The sequence below is a fragment of the Syngnathus acus genome, chromosome 2 (genome assembly GCF_901709675.1).
Source record: "Syngnathus acus chromosome 2, fSynAcu1.2, whole genome shotgun sequence".
In the NCBI taxonomy this organism is placed as follows: domain Eukaryota; kingdom Metazoa; phylum Chordata; class Actinopteri; order Syngnathiformes; family Syngnathidae; genus Syngnathus; species Syngnathus acus.
In genome coordinates, this window is record NC_051088.1 from 2,872,068 (window position 1) to 2,890,323 (window position 18,256).

Sequence of the window (18,256 nt, forward strand, 5' to 3'; positions counted from 1 at the left end):
AAGAAAGGTGATTTCAAGTTTTATTTCGAGGGAGATTTTTTTCAAAAATTGTTGTACCCATGTATAATACGCACCCAAGATTTTAGGACAATAAATTAGTTAAAGTTTGCACATTATACATGGAAAAAACGGTAACTAACCAACTAACAAACTAACACTACTAGCTCCTTTTCTATAATTGTAAAATATGTCAGGCAAATCGTGTCTCATGTTTCATTTTAGATGACGAGAGACAACGCCTGACTGGTTCAGACGCCAGCAGTATTGTACCTCTGGCTTATCCGTTCTATTGTAAGAGAATGTTTGCATTCTTCACTCTTGTCATATGTCATATTTACACAAAGTTAAAATATATAAAACAAAATGATCATAATCATGAAGCTTAGGCTTCTTCCTACTCCTTTTCGAACAGTGATGTATATTGTTTGTTGTTGTTGTTTTTTTTGTTTGTTTGTATTGTTTTTTTATCCTTTAAATCATGTTCGAAATAAAGATTCATTCTTTCATAATCGTCTTGAAGAAATGGGTTCGAAATACAAAAAGTCCTGCCTAGCTTCAAAAACAGATACGCTCAAACCTCATTGAATAAAGTACAAAAGCAGACAAGTATATTCACATATTAAATCAATAAAGGAAACATTTTAAGCATATAATTATACCTACACACCAAATCAATAAAGCAGACATAACTAGACATTTTTGATAGGTGGTAATGACAAAGGTTTTTATAACTTTATGATCTGATATGTATTTCTGTGCACTTTGAAATAATTTGTTTTTGATATATTGCCTGAATAGCTTAATGACCCCTTAAGGAACTGTTTAATGCATGCCTGATGATTTTCTAAATCACGGACACTGCCAAAGTCATCTAAAAATGTTCAGTACTTGATTATATCTTATGTTTTGATGAATGCTAGACGCCAGCTTTGGATTACCGTTTTTTTCCGTGTATAATGCGCAAAATTTAACTAATTTATTGTCCTAAAATCTGGGGTGCGCATTATACATGGGTACAAATTTTTTTTAATTTTTAAATTTTTATTTTTATTTTTATTTTTTTAAGAAAATCATGGTACAACAAAACCAACAACAGGACTGACCGACAATAGTGTGTTTGTACTGTGCTCTGGTCATTTCGTCAAAGAAGGGATAATAGTCCTCTTCTCTTCTTGACTGACAATGAATGTGATAGTTTAATACAATCAGCAAATAACAAAATGCGTATTACAGGTAATGTTTTATTTCACAACACTTTGCCTTGTTCCTTTCGTCTCTGCTGTTCACTTCAAACACGCTCCATACGAACGCAATGCTCTCGTATCAGACGCTTGCTCGATCACCTGCTCGTTTGCTGTCACAATGTACCCTACACAAATCCGAAACATTTGTTGCGGCTCCGAGTCACGACGAGGGGCAAGTTTTGGTTTCCAAGGGTGTTTTTATTCCTCTTCAACGTCTCTCCCATACAGAGCCGCCTTTTTCACATGTCCGCACGTCACTTTCCTCTCTTTTCATCTGATCGCGGTGGTGCCTTTACGGGCAGTCGGAGAAATCAACGCCAACAAAAAAAAATACATCCAGCCTAGTTAAGACCATACCAAAGACTATAAAAATGGGACCCATTGCCTCCCTGCGTGTGTGACGATCATTGGGACTTAAAAAAAAATAAAATAATAAAATAAAAAAATAAATAAAACAAATTGGGTGCGTATTATGCATGGGTACAGGCTTTTTTCCAGCATCAACATGCCATTTTTAGGGTGCGTATTATACATGGGGGCGCATTATACACGGAAAAAAACGGTTCTACTGAACGTTCTGGACAGAGGGAAATGTTTTGCCTAACAATGAAAAGATATGTGTCAAAAGATAGTGTCAAAAGAACAAACAAACAAATGCATGGAAAGTGGTGAGTAAGAAGTTTGCATAGTCAGGGAACATTAACAAATTGATGATGTCACAGGCAAAATTTCACAATTCCGTACAAAATGACAAAATTGAAAGAATGATGAATAGGCGGTGTGCGACAGTGGGCGAAGTGGATGTATGTGCAAGAATGGTTTACAGGAAGGACACTTGGAGATAAAACCAGTGCCAGAGGAAGAGCGGCAGGAGGAAAACAACCAAGAATCCGGCCAAAGGTGATCGCCAAGGCCGAAAGACGGGATGGAAAACAACAGCCCCCACACACATCGAATTGCCCATAATCAGCACCCAACCCCACGGAACCAGCTCTCACCGAACCAGCACCCACTCCCATGGAATCAAACTCTCCTGCGAACTTGCCACACCCCCTGACTCATCACCCATCAAACTCGGCCCACACTGACATGTGCAACTGAGTATAAGCTGACCAAAGAACCTTGACCATTGCCTTTTCTGAATGGAGACTTTCGTCTCTTGAGCATGGTCGCACGAAAGGCCCAGCGCTGTATTGTACTTTCCTGAAAACAGAGCTTTTTTAACAAGAATTGTGATCAACCAACATGTGTAAGTCTAAATTTTGTTTCGGTGTCTTAGCCTTTTCCTAAAACTGAAGAAATAAAACGCGCACACATTGAGTAAATTGGATAACAGGTGATTGGCTATGGCTTTTGCCATGAGGCGCGGATAGCGCGCTTCCCAAATTGTGGACCAAATCCAACAGTCTATGTCAGGGGTGGGCAAACTTTTTGACTCGCGGGCCGAACTGGGTTCTAAATTTGGACCGGAGGGCCGAACCAGGAGCAGATGGACGTAGTGTTTGTGTGAAGTAATATAAGCGACCTGTAAAGGTCATTGCATAAAAGATTTTGGCCTTTAGTAGGTAGTAAAGCATGGATATTCCAAACAAGTTTTTTGAAAACAAATGCATTTATTAACAGCATTAAAAAAAAATCACTAAAAAACTGCTATCACTGATTCTCATAAAATACGACACTATTATTATGAATAACAGTCTCCATCACTTCAGTGCCTGCAGGTCAGATTAATTTAGATTAATTTTTATCTTATGAGATCACATCAAACAGCAAACATTCTGACCAAATATATCATCTTGAAGAATCGGTGAAAGCATACATCCAAATAAAGTAATCAAAACGGCAACACGGTGAGGGGTATCTGAACATCAGAGCAGAGTTTTAACTCACAAACACCTGGTAACAGAGGTGAGGAAACGGGAAACACTTCCTTAAAGTAAGCCTTAAGAACTTTACAGGTTAAGATTAGTCGCAAACAGGTGGTGCATCAATGTCCTTGAGCATCCTGCATTGTTTGAAAATGAGAATGGTCGCTAGTTTCAATCCCTGCTATGTGTACAAATCATATTCAAAATGCATTTTTTTACAACAAACTTGAGAGCCTCCCCTTCATTTTCAGTGGGAACAGTGTTGTTGGTCTCCCTTTTTTGCTAGTGCATCATAGTCTGGAGTAAAATTTGTTGTGGCAATTCTTAGGAGAGATCCGTTTACCTCGATCTGTGACGGGTTGATGTGGCTGAACGTCACGTCGCGTACGTCGAGCCAAATTGGCCACTCTTTTAACATTCGGCACTCACTTCTTTTCATCGGGCCACTCATTTTAATGGAAGGATTCCAGGGGAAGGTTTGTGGGTGGCTTTAGCGTAAAACTGTATCTGAAAGCTCAGCGAGCGAATTACAAGAATGCTGTCGTCACAGCCCACGCTCTAAATTCGGGACTGATACAAATAGAGCGCGGGTGCGCCATGTCCGTACTACTGAGTACGTACGTACACGCACTTGTGAGTGTGCACCGAGCTTTCTGACACGGCTTCCGGTAGTAAATGCGCAGGCGAGCGCTTCCCCATCTACTGGGGAAACGCAGTCATTGCAGGCAAAATGACCAAAAAAATTTTTTAATAATACAATTAATTCAGGGTTGGCGGGCCGGATTAAACGGTCCCAGGGCCGGATGTGGCCCGCGGGCCGTAGTTTGCCCACCCCTGGTCTATGTGCTTCCTTTTTCCCAAATGAGAATCGATAAGAGAATTGATAAAGAATTGGATCGTTAAACAATCGAAAATGGAATCGGAATCGTAAAAATCTTATCAATTCCCATCCCTAGGCACAACTCAATACATATCCTTCAACTTTACAGTTGTGCTTCATTACAGGTTAATTGGCTTTTATTTGGGCCTGAGCAGTGCAGAGGAGCTCATGAAATCACTTTGTTTCTTTGCCGTTATAGTAATTGTTGTTCTGTTATACAGTATAAATAAATCAGATTTTTTTAGGCTTTCCCACTCTTAAAAACTCAGAATTTAATTTTGCAGGCATGATGCTTCTGGTGAAAATGTGCTTGGAGAAGGATTTTACTTGCATACAAAATTAGCCTAATAGTGAGCCCTAGAACAAAAAAATTGTTGATAATGTGTGGTTTGACAGTAGCATTGGGATTTTGAAACATGAGTTGATAAACGGGCCACATAATCCTCTGTGCGGCGCTTAAAACAGCCTGACAGCTGTACGTGACTGACAAGTCAATGAAAATGGAAAAACACCTGACCATGAGTGTTCAAACACCACGGAGTGACTATAAATATGAACTCAGGAGCGCATATATTTACAACCTCAAATTCCAATGAAGTTGCGAAATAAAATTGAAACCAGATTTGTTGTTGTTTGAGTTTTGTTTTGAATAATTATACAGTATATAGATACTACACATCAACATATACATACAGATTGACATGTGCACGCATATTCACGCATGCACGCACACACACACACACACACACACACGCATATAAACACACACGCTACATTGCTGTTTTCCAAATATCTGTCCGATCGTTAAAGTACCTAGTTGGTACTTATGATTCATCCATTCTTATTTACTGATGTTGACATTGACACTCAGGTAGTTCACTTGTGCAGTAGATGCAAACATTGTGATATAGGTAACCTGAAAATATAAACGCAGGTATAGGCACTAAATTGTATAGGTATTGTCTTCGACATGCAAACATTTCTTTGTTTTTTATTCAACATACTTCTTTCCAATTATAGCAGCTCATCCTGCCCATTTGCCTTGAAACCAGATGCTCTTCTTCGTTTTCTTCGCTAGAGCATGCCACAGAGGAGATTGACCAATCTCGCACATCAAACCACCCATCCACCTTTTTGCCCTCCCCCTGTGTCTTTCTGTCAGAGAGCGAGAGCGCAAGAGCGATCCATGGGGGAGGGGAGTGCTCACTCTCTTGTCACAAGCTAACACAGGGAGAGAGAGAGAGAGAGAGAGAGAGAGAGAGAGAGAGAGAGAGAGAGAGAGAGAGAGAGAGAGAGAGAGAGAGAGAGAGAGAGACTGGAGTTGTGTCCCATATGTGAGGAAAAAAAGCAAAGCAGATCACACACACAAACAGTTGCCTGGTCCAGTCTGCTCTCCGGATTATCCAAGCGCTGCTATCAGATGGGATGGAGGATATGCAGGCATGAAGAGGTAAAGCTGCACGCCTTCTTGAGCTCTCCCTCTTACTTTCTGTAATGATTTGCTGCCATGACTTTAGAAGTCACACAGGCTAGCTGCTTGAGGAAGGAATAAAAGAAGGAAGGAGGGGTGGAAGGAAGGAAAAAAGATGGAAGGCAGGAGGAAAGGGAGAAAGGAAGGGAAGATGGAAAGAAAGCAGAAGGAACCAAGGAGTTAGGCGCTTAGAAACTTCTTGTGTGCACAGGCAATGTTACCCTGTTTGCTTTGAACTGGAAGCTGTAGTTTATTATTGTTGGCTGACTAGCAAACACTGGACTGTCAAATCGCTGTGCTCATTGCATCATTTTACGTTCCCCTGAATGACACGAGTGAGAATGTACACGGGCAACTGCCTTTTTGCATGTATTGTTAGTATCTATTTGTAGGGTGGTCATGTACAAGCCTAAACGAATGATCCATATTGCCATGAATTAAAAATTCATATCGAGAAGGACAATGTTAGTGGAAGAATTCATGTGGAATAAAGTTTTGGTATATTATTCTGGGTCTTCTGTACATAGCATCAAAATGATCAGGCCTGGAAATAAATTCTATTGTGCAGTCTATTTATTGAGTAGATTTGCAGTAATGTCTTTACATTATGGGAAAACAATAGCAGAAAATGACTAAAGTTGCAAATTTACAGAATTCAGTTTTAACTCATTAAAGAATCTCACTAGCATGTTCTTCAGTTGAGACATTACCACTTAGACTCTGAATATATGATGAGTATTTTGCATTGCAGCAGAGGCCAAATTGTTTGGAGTGCAAAGAATGTGGTCTTTATTGGCCTAGTGCACAGAGCAGTGGTATGTGAGAGTCTGTTTTTTGTGAGGCAGATTTTAGAAAGCCTTCTTTTGAGGGTCCATGCAGCTTCACAATCAGTTTAATGCTTGACTATAATGAGCCCCCTTGTGTGCGTCCATTTGTGCTTTGTTTTTGCTCTACTGACAGGACTTTGTCGTTGCTCTGTAACTCTGTCTCACACCAGCTGGGTGTTGAGTTTTGGTGTTAATCGTCATGTGGGTCCAAACATCGTCAACTCTGCCTTTCCCCCCCTCGCAGGGCTATCGCGTCATCCGTGCAAGTGCATGCCAGTGATGGACTTCAAGCCAACAGAGGCTAACGCTGGCAGGCATTCACACAACCGCATTCCTCTTCACTAAGACCAGCTCCACAGAATGCTGAGTCCCATTGTCCCCTATAGTGAGTACTTTGCACCGTTTCTTTCTCTCTCACCACTTGTGCACGTGTCACAACAACCAACCAGCCGAGTCAGGATTTAGTTGGACTTTGAGCCCAAACCGAAACTCTGCAACTCCAAATACAAGCCAGCATGGAGCCTCTTTTGTGTCGCTTGTGGCCAGATGAGACAAGACACTTAATTTTGCTGCATGTAGAGGAAGGAGGTTGATGGTTTAGTACAGGGGTGTCAAACTCGTTTTTTTCGCGGGCCGCATTGTAGTCAGAGCTTCTTTTGGAGGGCTATTATGACTGTCAACCCAAATAAATGTATCAGCACCTCATATTATATACAGTAAAAGCTACAAAACAAACTGACAAATAACTCGTTTTCAAATTATACGAGTAAAAACTGGTCAAATATTTAAAAAAAAAGATATCAAAAGTGAAGACAATTTGCAATTCTAGTAATGACACACGAATTTGATGCACAATTTGTCTTCGCAGGCCACATAAAATGATGTGGTGGGCCGTATCTGGCCCCCAGGCCTTGAGTTTGACACCTGTGGTTTAGTACCTCAAACATTTTGGCATTCTTTTGCTTCTAAGGACTTTACACTACACACATATGCTGCTCACTTTTCTCTTGTCAGTGCTGACCTCATAACTGACATCTCCATTTTTGCCCTCCCACCACTGGGCTTCATTTCAGTCAAAAACAGCATTATTTGGCAGCCAGCATGGTACTGCATCAGCCTCCACAGCTCCTCTTCTCCTTTAACTCACCTCAAATAAGCTTTATCAGCATGACAAGCGGTTTAAGGGTTCATTTCCAAAATATTACCTCATAAAATGGCATCAGGTTGAGCGTTCCTTGCATAAAAAAGCAAGATTGCGGCGTGTGTGTGGGTGTGCAAGTACTATCAAGACAAACTCACACTTCCTCCTGAAACAATTACGTTGGCGTTGATGTTTAATGTCTCTAGCTTAGAAAAGCTCGGAATCAGCCTAGAAACATTTGCCATGGGGGGAAGTTTATGCATACTTGTGCTGCTTCCCATCAAGGCGTGCTTTACTGGTTGTTCCATTAGCTCCCTGCAGCCCCCTTGACCGTATTGACCCAACTCACGCCCCAGTGCTGAACTGGATGCCAAGTTAAAGAATTAGTCGCTGTCCGTGTTGGAAGACACTTCCTTCTCTGGTACCTTCTGCTATACCTCCTGCTAGTTCTTTGTGTCTTTGTTTGCTGTCGTTCAATTGTTCCTTGTTTTTTAATCATCGTATTGAGTAGCTCTGTTAGCACCTCTACAAGATGGAAATCGTTGCAGAGCGGCTTCATGTGTGTGCCGGAACGTGCACAGCGATGTTATGTAGTTGCGCTATTTACTCACGCGCCAGTGACACACAAACACAACCCTGAATTTGCTGGTGACACTGCAGCTCACTGTCTTGGAGCGAAAGAGCGCAATTGTGAATTTGCCTGCACAAATCGGCCCTTTGAGGGACTTGTGAAGAGTCTCATCTCACCGACTGAATTCCCTATTTGGGAATAGTATTGCCCTTTCCCATTTATTCACTCTGTATACCTTGAATTCAAGGTAAAATATTTGCTCATGCACTGGGGGTGACTCAGTTGCTTTTCTTATGTGCGATCGTGGTCTTGCTGGACTTCAAGCTGTAGAGAGCAGGCTTCAGCAGGACCTAAGAGGAAACCTGAGAGAGATTCCAGGGGCCATGGATACTCCTGGAGGGATTTGGTGCAAACAATCTGTAATCTGTACTTCAAACAAACTCTTAAATCAGTCCCAGGCCACCAACCTGTGAGTGCCCTAACTCTTGTTTCTCGGGGCCCCTGCTTGTGTAGCAATACCTTTACTTTTAAGAGTGTGCACAAGACAAACTGAGTTGTTATACAGTTTTGACAGTTTTTATAAGTCTCCTCTGTCTGACCCCACTACGTTCTCCCTCGCTCCCTTGTTTTTATGTCTGCTGCAAGTGTTTTCTTCTGAAGGAAGTGGTTTGCATTGAAGAAAGAAGCAGCAGATCTCACGCTGGAGGATCACGCCGGCGCCCATCACTATTGTGGGGCAGAGTGGCACAAGTGGTTTGACGGCGGGGCCACTGAGGCCCTTGAGCAAACACATTAGTGTGGGGTGTGAATGGGCTCTAATTAGCCTCTAGTCTGTGTGTGTGCTCGCCCACAAAAAAAACAGAGGTTAGGTACTCAGGACCCCGTGAGTCCAGTGGCCCTCTGTTCCCACTCTCCAAGGGTTCATCAGCTCATTAAGGAGAACCCTGCTACTGTTAAGGACCCAATTAAGAGGGCTCATTTGGATGGCAACATTTCACTGTATTCCTGAGACAGCAATAGTCACAGAGTTCACACCGATGCAGCTAATTAGTAAATGACTATACTTGAGAAATATCACCCTTGGATCATAGTGCTAACAGGTATTTGTTTTGCTGTGATCGTAATGCACCCCAGGGGAACACAAGCTCCCCATGTTTTGGTTGGTTTGTCTCAATAGTAAATGGCTCTGGTGTAGCGCTTATAAAATGGGATCATACAGGAGCTTCAAGCCCGGTGTGGTGTGTTCAGACTGATCTTGGACACGGAAGGATGTCTGACCTCAAATCAAGGATATTCAACACATTGGATTATTTTGCCCCAACTTTGGTGTGTGGTTTGCCCCGAGGACAAACGAGTGTGCAGTTGGTTGACAGTGATGTGCAGCCAATCAAAAAGTAAGGTGACGAGGCAGCGAAGAAGCGCGGTGGAGAATCCAAAATCAAAAGATTTCCCATCCAATGTGGGAATATTGTCGCACGCACGGATGCGAATCACTCCAAGCATGCGGGGTTTGTTGAAAAAAATTTTATTTTGCAAAACACAGCACAACAGCGACAGTTGCAACCAGACATGACAAAACTAACTGCGCACAGCCTACTGATTTCTGGGTTTAGAAGACCCCGCAGCTCTCCTAGGTGCCTTATTCAAATCCCCAGCTATTAACGACTAGGGGTGTAAATCGCGGGTTTTGTCACGATACGATATCATATCGATACAAAGGACCACGATACGATTATTGCCAATATCTTAAAGCCTGCTGTGATTCATTCACGATACATCACGATATAGTGCTCCACGATCGATATTTTTATTTTTATTTATTTTTTTAAAATAAAAAATATAGAACAATATCCTGATTTATAACAATTCATACGCAAAATCAACAAGGTACTGCAAACTCTTTATTTAGGAAATTACAAGAGTATTGTAGTATACAAAGTGCTTATTTTAACACTGAACTTTATCGAATTCCTATATTTTTTCTCATATAAGTAAAGAAAAATGAATATTCTTTCTTTTTTTGTAATACCATTAACTTTAAAGTGCATTACTGAACTATTTATTTACAATAATTTTAATTGTCCGTTGAGCCATCTTTTCTTTGGAATCCAAAGTGCTTCCAAACGAATGACTTGAAGCCCAAAGGGGAGCGAATTTCCTCGTCTTCTTGGACACTAGCCATAGCACCAGCCCAGGAGCCGCGTAGTTGTCGGCTCCCCTTTCACGTGCCTGCTCTGCTCACAACACAGCACGCCGCGTACTGCTCCCGGAAAGAGGAAGCAAGCAACAATGAACTGGATTTCAAAATAAAGTCGCGTCTAATGTCCGAGGCCAAACACGGCGATATAAATCGATGTTTACGTTTAGCATCGACGCCAATAAATCGTAGAGCATTATATCGATTAATCGATGTGTATCGATGAATCGTTACACCCCTATTAACGACTGATAAAATACAGTAATACCTGCATATAACATGTCCAGACATATGGTAACAAAGTAATAAAAAAGAAAGAAGATAGGCGGGGTAGTATGAATGTCCACCCAACATTGTCCCACAATACCACCATGGGCCCCATAATATTCCTAAATGAAATCGGTTTGTGTGTGATGTGCTGCTTTTGCAGTGTGGCTGCACACCACAAATGGTACGTTCAAAACTGTTATACGTGTATATTTTTTCTCGCCTTTCTGAGTTTGGAAGTTGTTCGACGATTTTAAAATCTTGCCGCGTGAACCGAGCTTAACATAGAACAAGTTCACTGGGCAGGAGATTGGGCGATTGGGACAGATGGAAGGAGTGATTGGTCATCACAGGGCTTGAGGACAGCTGCTCTTTGATATATTAGCGGACACAATGAGCCAAAGCCTGTCTGCAGTCACACAAAATAAGAACCCTGTTTTCCTTGAAGAGGAGGAAGCAGCAGACAGGCTTCTGCCATTTGTGGACCTATGTTAGCAGGCGTGGGGGAAGGGCTGTTGTTTCTAAAATTACAAGCATGAAATGACGCATCCAGCAATTATTCTGCGAGCTTTCCCGTTTTGGAGAGAGAGCTATAAGAGGCTGTAAATCGAGTACACTTGCATATGGGAATTTACTTTGCTTTTCTTTTGCTGCACCCCCATTAGCATTTCTAAACTGGTTGGTCAATTAATCAATGTTTAGCTAATGCCATCAAGCAATACTTTGCACAACAACAACAAAACTTTTCATTAACGTGCTAACCAGTGCGCCACCGAGCCATCCACACACATGCACACGCACACACAATAATCCCTCGTCATATGACAGTTCATCTTTCACGGCCTCACTGCTTCACGGATTGTTTTCACTGTGCATTGTGTTATGGCAGGGGTGTCAAACTGATTTTTTTCGCGGGGCGCATTGTAGTCATAGCTTCTTTCGGAGGGCCATTATGACTGTCAACCCAAATCAATGTATGAGCACCTCATATACAGTAAAAGCTACAAAACAAACTGACAAATAACTCTTTTTCAAATCAGACGAGTAAAAACTGGTCAAATTAAAAAAAAAAAAAAAATTAATAAAAGTGAAGACAATTTGCAATTTTAGTAATGACACACGAATTTGATGCACAATTTGTCTTCGGGGGCCACATAAAATGAATTGGCAGGCCGTATCTGGCCCCCGGGCCTTGAGTTTGACACCTGTGATTTAAACCCTAGTTTGAAACCCTAGTACAGTGGTTCTTAACCTGGGTTCGGTCGAACCCTAGGGGTTCGGTGAGTCGGTTTCAGGGGTTCGGCAGAGCCTCCACTGCGGAGGTCCAAACACACCTGATTTATAAATTCGCATATCTGAACTGGTCTCGCAAAGGCAACAGCAGAAGTCACACTGATTTGCTGGTATGTCATTTGTTGTGAATTCATGCATTGTGTTGGTTTTATTCTTTGAACAAGGTGATGTTTATGCACGGCTCATTTTGTGCACCAGTAAAAACATCTCTGTGTTGAATTTGAAAAAAATAAATATATATTCACAAAAGAGGGGTTTGGTGAATGCGCATATGAAACTGGTGGGGTTCAGTGCCTCCAACAAGGTTAAGAATCACTGCTCTAGTATGAACCCTAGTTTAAAACCCTAGCCCGAGCTTTAAACCCTACTTTGAAATTCTAACCCTATCTTTAAACCCTACTTTGAAACCGTAACCCTAGCTTTAAACCCTATTTTCAAACCCTAACCCTAGTATGAAACCCTACTTTGAAGCCCTAACCCTTGTTGGATTTTGTCCACAATTTAGGGAGCGCTATCTGCGCCTCACGGCAAAAGCCATTGCCAATCACCTGTTATCCAATTCACTCACTGCGTGCTCGTTTAATTTCTTCAGATTTAGGAAAATGCAAAGACACTGAAGCAGAAATTAGACTTACACAGGTTGGTTGAGTTCAATCATAATTCTTGTTAAGAAAGCTCTGTTTTCAGGAAAGTACAATACAGCGCTGGGCCCTTCAAGAGCAGAAAGTCTCCATTCAGAAAAGGCAACGTTCAAGGTTCTTTGGTCTGCTTATATTCAGTTGCCGGTGTGGGGCGAGTTTGATGGGTGATGAGTCGTTGGGGTGGGGCGAGTTCGCAGTAGAGTTTGATTCCATGGGAGTGGGTGCTGGTATGGACGATTCGGTGTGTGTGGGGGGGCTGCCGTCTTCCATCCTGTCTTTCGGCCTTGGGGATCATCTTTGGCCGAGTCCTTGGCTGTCTCCTTCTGGCACCAGCTGGTTTTATCTCCAAGTGACCTTCCTGTAAACATTCTGCTCCATTCCTACACTGTCGCACCTCATCCATTCGTCATTCTTTCAATTTTGTCATTTTGTACGAAATTATGTGAGCTTTTGGCTGTGACATCATCAATTTATTAATGTTCCCTGACGATGCAAAGTTTGTTCTTTTGATACTCCATGTCTTTGCTTACATCATTACATTCTTAGTTTAATCATGCTTCCGCACGTATCTCTTCTTTGTTAAGCAAAATATTTCCCTCTGTGCAGAGCGTTCAGTAGTAATCGAAAAGCTGGCGTCTCACATTTAGGCGACATATGACGTTTAGTCAAAACACAAGATATAATCAAGTACTGAACGGTCAAGACGACTCTGGCCGTGTCCATGATTTAGAGAACAAACATCAGGCATGCATTACACAGTTCCTTAAGGGTCATTAAGCTATTTAAGCAACATATCAAAAGACATTTATTTTGCAGTGCACAGAAATACATATTGAATCGTGAAGTTGTAGCAACCTCTGTTATTATCTTATATCAGCGTATCTGTTATTGTGGCTAGGCGGGTTTTGTGTCTTTTGACCCTATTCCTTCACCCTAGCTTCAACCCTACTTTGAAACCCTAACTCTAGTATAAAACCCTGCTTTGAAACCCTAACCCTAGTTTGAAACCCTAGTTTGAAATCCTAACCATAGCTTTAAACCCATGTTTGAAACCCTAACTGTAGCTTTGAACCCTACTTTGAAACCCTAACTCTAGTATGAAACCCTACTTTGAAACCCTAACCCTAGATTTAAACCAGCGGTGTCAAACTATTTTTTTTCGCAGGCCGCATTGTAGTCATAACTTCTTTCGGAGGGTTATCCCTCATTTTTACCAACACGTGGATTTTCCAACTCGGGGAGAGAACACTCTGGACTTGGTTTACACCAATATAAAGGATGCATTCAGAGCAGCCCCCCGCCCCCACCTCGGCTCTTCAGACCACCTATCTGTTATGCTAATCCCTGCATACAGGCCCCTGCTGATCAGAGCAAAACCCACAGTGAAGCAGGTGAGGGTGTGGTCTGAGGGGGCCATGGAGGCACTCCAGGACTGCTTTGAGTGCTCTGACTGGGACATGTTCAAGTCAGCAGCAACATATGACAATCAGATCGACATTGATGAGTACGCCATGACTGTGTCAGCCTACATCAACAAATGCTCCGAGGACGTCAGCACCACTAAGAACATCATCACCCGAGCCAACCAACGACCCTGGATGACTGAGGATGTACGTCATACGCTACGAGCACGGAACTCAGCCTTCAAGTCTGGCGACAAGGAGGCACTGAGGACAGCGAGAGCCAACTTGAACCGTGCCATCAGGCTAGCGAAGCGAAGCCACAGTCGAAAAATTCAGGATTTTTTCCACGACGCCAATAACACCAGGAGTATGTGGCAAGGCATACGGGCGATCACGGACTACAACTTACCCTCCCCCCCGGTGGGTGAGGTTGATGCTGACTTCCTGAATGGTCTAAATAACTTCTTTGGGCGTTTTGAGGCACTAAACAGCACTCCTGCAGTTAAAACTGTTCCCCACCAGGAAGAGGAGGCCCTCTGCCTTGACTCAGCCGACGTGTGGAAGACTCTGAGAAGAGTCAACCCACGTAAGGCCCCAGGCCCCGACAACATACCTGGGCGGGTGTTCAAAGAATGTGCAGGCCAGCTGGCTGGTGTCATCACAGACATTTTTAACATCTCGCTGGACCAAGCCAAAGTGCCAGTGTGCTTCAAGGCTGCCTCCATCATTCCGGTGCCGAAGAAACCTCAAATCACCTCATGGAATGACTACAGACCTGTGGCACTGACTCCCACCATGATGAAGTGCTTCGAAAGGCTGCTCAAAGATCACATCGTCTCCAGACTCCCCCCAACATTCGATCCGTTCCAGTTTGCCTACCGGCAGAACCGCTCTACTGAGGATGCCATCTCCTCCGTTCTTCACCTGAGCCTGGCTCACCTGGAGGAGAGGAACACCCACGTGCGGTTGCTGTTCCTGGACTTCAGCTCAGCGTTTAACACCATCATTCCACAACATCTGGTGGAAAAACTGGAACACCTGGGCTTCAGCACCCCCCTTCGGAACTGGCTGCTAGACTTCCTCACCAACAGACCTCAGTCAGTCCGGGTCGGACAGAACACCTCAGATGTCATCACCCTCAGCACGGGCTCCCCTCAGGGCTGCGTCCTGAGCCCCCTGCTGTTCACCCTGATGACACACGACTGCGCCCCCAGGTTCACCACCAATCACATCGTGAAGTTTGCAGACGACACAACGGTGGTGGGCCTCATCAGGGACAACAACGACCTGGACTACAGAGAGGAGGTGGAGCAGTTGGTGGGCTGGTGCAGAGAAAACAGCCTGATCCTGAATGTGGAGAAGACGAAGGAGATCATCGTCGACTTCAGGAAGAACCAGCCTTACCACGCTCCACTGATCATCAACAGCTCAGCTGTGGAGGTGGTCAGCAGCACTAAATTCCTGGGAGTCCACATCACAGACGACCTCACCTGGACTGTGAACACCACAACACTGGTCAAGAGGGCACAGAAGCGCTTGTACTTCCTGCGGAGGATGAAGAGAGCCCACCTGCCCCCACCCATCATGAGGACGTTCTACCGAAGCACCATAGAGAGCATTCTGACAAGCTGTCTCTCGGTGTGGTGTGGAGGTTGCAGCGCCTCCGATTGGAAGAACCTGAGGAGAGTGGTGAGGACAGCAGAGAGGATCATCGGGGCTCCTCTTCCCTCCATTCAGGACTTGTCATCCCAGCGCTGCGTGTCCCGAGCCCGAAATATTATCAGTGACCCATCACACCCCCACCATGGACTGTTCTCCCTGCTGCCCTCTGGGAAGAGGTTTCGCAGCATCCGCTGCAGGTCCACCAGGTTCTGCAATAGTTTTTTCCCTGCTGTCGTCAGACTGTTGAACATTCAAACGTAGCATTCCTCTGCACACTTGTAAATACTGCTTTTGTCTCCTGCACTGTTTACATACTTTATCACTGCTGCACTTTGTACTTTATAATTATCTTATTTCATATTTTTATATAGAATGTCACTTTTTAACCAGCCGAAATACCTCTACATTGTTGAAAGCCGTATGCAACGAAATTTCGTTTTGTACACACCTAGTGTTGACAAAATGACAATAAAGTTCTGTCTAAGTCTAAGTCTAAGTCTAAGTCTATTATGACTGTCAACCCAAATAAATGTATGAGCACCTCAAATTATATACAGTAAAAGCTTTAAAACAAATTAACAAATAATTCGTTTTCAAATCAGATGAGTAAAAACTGGTCAAATATAAAAAAAAAAAACAGATATTATTAAAAGTGAAGACAATTTGCAATTCTAGTAATGACACACAAATTTGATGCACAATTTGTCTTTGCGGGCCACATGAAATGATGTGGTGGGCCAAAACTGGCACCCGGGCCTTGAGTTTGACACGTGTGTTATGGCTTCAGAAGAAAAAGACTCTACAGAGCCAATAGCTCACTACGGTGTCAGACCGTAGCGACACAGTCAGAGGTGTAGTGAAATACGTGTCACAATTTGTCCTTCCATAGTATGTACTTCATATTGATGATAAAAATTATTATTTTACTGTAGAGGGCAGTGGATTTTACTGCAGTTCTTTGGAAGAAAGTGTTTAATTCTCTATGTTAAACAAATGTTTGGGCTTGAAATTAGGTTTTGTTCTTTGGTTTCAATGTTATATATATTGTCACGGATCGAATTGGAGCAGGGCGACCAAATGCAGCTTGGACCAGGGTTTATTCAGCAAAAAAAACCCGAATAGACTCGGCAAACTGACATGACTTAACGAAATAACAAAATGACTAACCGACAGGGACGCGAAACAAAGGACGTGAAGACATTAAGACAACAGGAACCAACCGACATCAAGACGACAACAACACACAACGATCCGACGGGGCGTGAGGGGCAGACAAGACTTATATACATGACAGGTAACAAGAGGCAGGTGAGAATAATCAAACTAATCATGGGCACACAGGAGGGGAGGGGCGAGCACACAGACAGAAATCAAGACAACAGAGACACATAGTAACACGGCTGGGGACGAGACGTGACACATATATAATAATGGTATAAAAAAAATAAAGGTTTCTTCTTCACGGATTTTGCCTATCATGGATTTTTTCGGAACGTAACCCTAGCGAAAAATGAGGAATTACTGTGTATATTAATGGAACATAGTTTGTTCCATTTTCTTTTTGTTCATATATATTTATCTCGCATCCTGGAAAAGGATTGCTTGTAAAGTTACATTCCCTCTAAGCTGCGCGCGTGCGCAATCGCGCACTGCCCGCACGTTCTCAGCGCACAAGAAATCTATCTATTAGCAAACCCAAACCCCCCCCCCCGAAGCAAAACGAACACGTAGCGTTGGACGTCCCATTTGCACCCCCCCCCCCCCCCGAAGCGACCTGATGTTGCTCACTGTAGTCCGCAGTTTGCTCAGGGAGCTTGTGTCTATGCCAGATACATGAAAAATTCGAGGGAACATTGATTGTAACAAAGCTTTTATTATTTGCTGAGGCACAAAAGCTGAGTCTGTTGTTTTTCTGATGAGTTGTTACAAATCATAGTACATACACAGACATACACATAAAGTGTATGCGCATGTCTTGACCTCCGCTGAACCCAGAACCTGACTCAGCAAACCCACGTGGTTCGATCAAACCCAGGTTAAGAATGTTGTGTTTTAGATCATGCGATTACTTATGTTTGTGTATGTGATTACTCAAAGTACTTTTTATTGATAATTCCATTAGGTCTTGCATTTGTGATAAAAATGTGTTTTATTTTAATATACTTGTCTTCAAAAACAACTCTTTTTTTGAACATGGCCTCGGGCAGGGGTCACCAACCTTTCTTAAACCGAGAGCTACTTCCTGGGTACTGATTAAGGCACAGGGCTACCAGTTTGACACACACTTCTGAAATAGCTAATTTGCTCAATTTGGCTTTCACTATGTGTTATTATTGGAATTATTATTGTGTTAAATAATGGAATTTTTTTTAATCCGTTTCAAGACAAAAAACACCCCGCCTTTTTTAAGCATTTTTTCATTTGCGCATATTTGTCCGATCGCGCAACTGCAGCGCACCGCCGAACGCGCAACCGTAGTGCGTCGCCCACCCCGCAACTGCACCGTGCTGGTCGCATTATTGTGACAGAGCCATCGCTAAAATTTAGAAAATATTTTTAAAGTCCTGATGTACTTTCCAAAACTTAAGTGGACCTCAGAGCTTAATTTGGTCCGATCGCGCAACCGCAGCGCGCCGGCCGGGCGCTCGCTGTCGCATTGCTTTAAGAGCGTCTTTATGTTTTAGGATGGCTTTACTGCTCTCATTTGCTTTCTTTGGAGGCATGATTAGGGTTTAATACAATCCTCAAAGTAACGAAAATACAATAACAACGGAGTCAGTCGGCATCCGGG

General features: G+C 43.0%; 1 protein-coding gene across 1 annotated transcript in view; it reads left to right on the forward strand.

Moving 5' to 3' along the window:
* Positions 1-5,295: 5,295 nt before the first annotated feature.
* The window catches only part of si:dkey-157g16.6 (uncharacterized protein LOC561837 homolog), a 35,580-nt gene continuing 22,619 nt past the window's right edge, over positions 5,296-18,256 (forward strand). Inside the window, exons 1-2 of the mRNA XM_037245912.1 lie at positions 5,296-5,442; positions 6,535-6,675. Coding sequence (XP_037101807.1) covers positions 6,651-6,675 — 25 coding nt within the window. The 5' untranslated portion in view covers positions 5,296-5,442; positions 6,535-6,650. The remainder of the gene's footprint in view (positions 5,443-6,534; positions 6,676-18,256) is intronic.